Source organism: Hylaeus anthracinus, unplaced genomic scaffold (assembly GCF_026225885.1).
Source record: "Hylaeus anthracinus isolate JK02 unplaced genomic scaffold, UHH_iyHylAnth1.0_haploid 11978, whole genome shotgun sequence".
Taxonomy (NCBI): domain Eukaryota; kingdom Metazoa; phylum Arthropoda; class Insecta; order Hymenoptera; family Colletidae; genus Hylaeus; species Hylaeus anthracinus.
Window position 1 is genome coordinate 2990116 of NW_026534326.1, and position 4234 is coordinate 2994349.

The 4234-nt window shown below is 41.4% G+C and overlaps 1 protein-coding gene across 7 annotated transcripts in view; it reads left to right on the forward strand.

Annotated features, from left to right (window-relative positions):
* LOC128896875 (GATA-binding factor C-like) overlaps window positions 1-4234 on the forward strand; it is a 149703-nt gene that overhangs the window by 135735 nt on the left and 9734 nt on the right. For 6 of the 7 annotated variants that reach the window (XR_008462160.1, XM_054160429.1, XM_054160425.1 and 3 more), the window contains one exon: window positions 3594-3783. Coding sequence is in view for 6 of the 7 variants with exons in the window: in XM_054160429.1 (XP_054016404.1) it covers window positions 3594-3783 (190 nt within the window). In the remaining variant the exon portion in view is untranslated. The remainder of the gene's footprint in view (window positions 1-3593; window positions 3784-4234) is intronic. The other variant, XM_054160426.1, reaches the window with a different exon arrangement.

The following is a 4234-nucleotide window of genomic DNA, read 5'->3' on the forward strand; positions in this document are numbered from 1 at the left end:
TTATCTGGGTTCAACTTGACTTGATTTTAGTATCAGTAGCTTAACTTAATCTGGGTTTAACTTCACTTGATTTTAGCATCAGTAGCTTGACTTGATCTAGGTTCAGCTTTACTTAGATCAAACCAAGCTAGTGATTTCTAAATCAAGTCAAATTGAATCTAGATCAAGTCAAGCTACTGATACTAAAATCAAGTAAAGTTGAACCCAGATCAAGTCAAGCTACTGATTTTTCAATCAATTCAAATTGGGTCTAGATCAAGTCAAACTACTGATAGTAAAATCAAATCAATTTGAACCCATATCAAGTCAAGCTACTGATACTAAAATCAAATCAAGTTGAACTCACATCAAGTCACGGTGAACCTAAATCAAGCCAAGCTACTGATACTAAAATCAAGTCTAGTTGAACCCAGATCAAGTCAAGCTACTGACACTAAAATCAAGACAAGTTGAATCCATATCAAGTCAAGCCATACCTACATCAAGTCCCTGCCATTACTATCCGAATCAAGTCATCTTACAAACACCTGGATCAGGTCAATCCCCCCCCACCCCCTCCCCCAAACGCAGTTCCGATAATCATCCCAACATCAAAGACCTTGCACATAAAGTCCAACGGTCCCCTAGTCCCATTCCTACCTATCGTCCCGCCATCTAAACACGTTTTCTCCATAGACGCATCTTTTCCCTGTCCGTTTGACGTGCGACCGTATGGTTCGTTGTCGAAGCAAGACTTTTTTAGCGAGCTCCGTCCAGGACCAATTATGCGGGTGATGTATACGTGTGCACGGATGCGCGCTCGCCGCGTGCAATACTTAAGTACGAAATAACTAGGTATGCAAGTGTGGTGTGCTGCACCGTAGGGAGGGGACCGGGCGGGGGAGGGCGAGGGAGTGTTGGAAGGGAAATGCAAGGAGGTGGAGGCGCGCTTTGTAGTTGCCGCGACGTGACGCAACTGCCAACTTAAGGAAAAGGTTCCTGGTATTGCGGGATACGCGAACGAGCTGGAGGTGGCGGCGGAGGCATCATCCTCCCTCGTCCTCCTCCCTTCATCCCCCGTGGCGCTGTTCCTTTCTTTCGCGTACTCTTCCTCGCCGCTGTCCACCGAAGTACAACGTCCAGACGGTCAACGACACTTTTCGGAATTACGCAATTGGCCGAGTTTGCCGAATCATGCGACCCCGTCCGACTCCCTTGGCGCGGACTAACGGTTGAAGAAATTCTGATAACGATAGGATAAGCGATTAATCGGAGCTGGAAGCACTCGGATTGGTGTGCTCGATATGGTTGTTCGAAGTGGCTCATGAGGTTTCGAGGATTCGAGCTAGAGGTAACTGTTATGGCCTTTGTTGGAGGGATCTGATTTTTTTTTCATGCGTGTTACAATGTAGGGATTTGAGGCTTTGAGTTTGAGCCCATCTACGTGTTCTCTTTGTTATAGTGAGACTTGTCGCGAGTCGTGAGTTTTACTCATATTCGAGACTTTGAGCCTGATTCGAGGCTTCGATTTATATTTGAGACCATGAGCAAGATACAAGAATTTGAGCTGTGTTCAAGACTTTGAGATTGATCAATTTAATATGTCTTGCGATATATTTAATTTGAGACTTTGAGATATATTTGAAGTTTTCTTATTTGTTGCTGTGAGACTTTGAGCTATATTTGAAGTTTTCTTATTTGTTGCTGTGAGACTTTGAGCAAAACCTCTTTGAAATGTCCTACAATATTGGGATTTGAGAGTTTGGGTAAGATTTGTTCGATATGTCTTGAAGTATACGGATTTTTGAGTTTGAGATATGTTTGAGACTTTGAGCTAGGATTGAGACACCGAGCCCGATTTGAGGCTTTCATTTATATTCGAAGCCATGACCTAGATACGCGAATTTGAGTCTTGCAATATACTTAATTTGAGGTTTTGAGCTAGATCTGAGGCTTCGATTTATATTTGAGACCATGAGCAAGATATAAGAATTTGAGCTGTGTTCAAGACTTTGAGATTGATCAATTTAAAATGTCTTGCGATATATTTAATTTGAGACTTTGAGCTATATTTGAAGTTTTCTTATTTGTTGCTGTGAGACTTTGAGCAAAATCTGTTTAAAATGTCCTACAATATTGGGATTTGAGAGTTTGGGTAAGATTTGTTCGATATGTCTTGAAGTATACGGATTTTTGAGTTTGAGATATATTTGAGACTTTGAGCTAGGATCGAGACACCGAGCCCGATTTGAGGCTTTCATTTATATTCGAGGCCATGACCTAGATACGCGAATTTGAGTCTTGCAATATACTTAATTTGAGATTTTGAGCTAGATTTGAGACTTCGATTTATATTTGAGACCATAAGCAAGATATAAGAATTTGAGCTGTGTTTAAGACTTTGAGATTGATCAATTTAAAATGTCTTGCGATATATTTAATTTGAGACTTTGAGCTATATTTGAAGTTTTCTTATTTGTTGCTGTCAGACTTTGAGCAAAATCTGTTTGAAATGTCCTACAATATTGGGATTTGAGGGTTTGGGTAAGATTTGTTCAATATGTCTTGAAGTATACGGATTTTTGAGTTTGAGATATGTTTGAGACTTTGAGCTAGAATTGAGACACCGAGCCCGATTTGAGGCTTTCATTTATATTCGAGGCCATGACCTAGATACGCGAATTTGAGTCTTGCAATATACTTAATTTGAGATTTTGAGCTCGATTTGAGGCTTCGATTTATATTTGATACTTTGAGCCTGATTTGAGTCTTCGATTTATATTTGAGACCATTAGCTAGATATGAGAATTTGAGCTATATTTAAGGCTTTGAGCTATATTTAAAGCTTTGAGCTAGGGCCCTTTGACATGTTCTTTGTTGTAATAAGACTTTGAGCAAGATTTATTCAATATGTCTTACAATATTGGGATTTGAGGCTTTGATTAAGGTTTATCCAACATGTCCGCTTACCTAGACTGAGCACCTTGTGACCTTGTGTGCTCACCCTGTCACAAAACTCAGTCCCCACTGTTTTTAGCGGGGATTGAATTCGCAACGATCCTAAATTAGATCAAAGCTAGCCGTGGGACGAATTGGGATTCGTACGTAACGTTTCTCGAGAGCAAACGAAGCTCGCTGATTGTGGGAATTGCGGCGGTGACGTAGCCGCTCGAAAATTGCCCTGTCGATTCGTTAATTGCACCGGCCTTTCGTATACTACCAGGAATCTGAGGGATTCGTTAATTGCCCGCCGTCTGGAAGCCAAGTTACATGTGCTTCATGCTCGTGGGAGGCGAGCTACCCTTTTGAAAAATCCATAGCTCCATAGGGGTCTATTTACATAGAAATTAGCAACTGGTTCGCGATATAAACCCGGCAATTAGACTCTAAGTGGCAATTAACGCTACATCCCACGGCCGGAGTTCAGCCAGTTTGTTAATTTCGATACTCTGTTTACCAGCCGGGATCTTAACCTATTTAAACGTGATTTATGGTTCATGGTCTCTGCTTCCACCTACACGTTTCATTTTGTTAAGAAAGTTACCGAAGCGTTTTCCCTTGGCGCGTTAGATGTACTGTTCAACTCAACGAATTGTTGGCTACGACTCTTGCAGGTGAACCGGCCGCTCACGATGAAGAAGGAGGGCATCCAGACGAGGAACAGGAAGCTGTCGTCGAAGAGCAAGAAGAAGAAGGCCGGAGGATGTTTGGGACTCGGCGGTGTTATGGGCGATATGATCAAGGCCAGTGGTCATCTCGATCTCGATAACAAGCCCTTCCACTCCGGATTCGGCTCACCCATGGGTGAGTGTCATATCATTTCAAAAGTTACAAAAAAAACAGGCCTCTAGATGAACCGTATGATCTTAAATTATTGCTATCATTATGTCTACTTTGGACATTATATACATTGACAATATTCAATATTGCCTCCACCGAATGCTATCTCAAACCTGCTTAGACAGTATTTTCATAGAGTATATACATTAGCAGTAATCAATATTTCCACCCTCAGCTTCCACAAAAAAGAATGACCCAAAGATGGTCAGACAGTATGCAGACACATGCTCATGTAGATGGTATATACATTAAGTGCAAGCAATATTGCCCCTCCACCCATCACCAAAACAAATACAGCAAACCCTCTCAGACAGTATTTTCACATAAACAGTATACATGTATACATTAACACTATTCAATATCGTCGTCCTCACCAAATACTATCTCAAACCTACTCAGACAGTATTTTCATAGA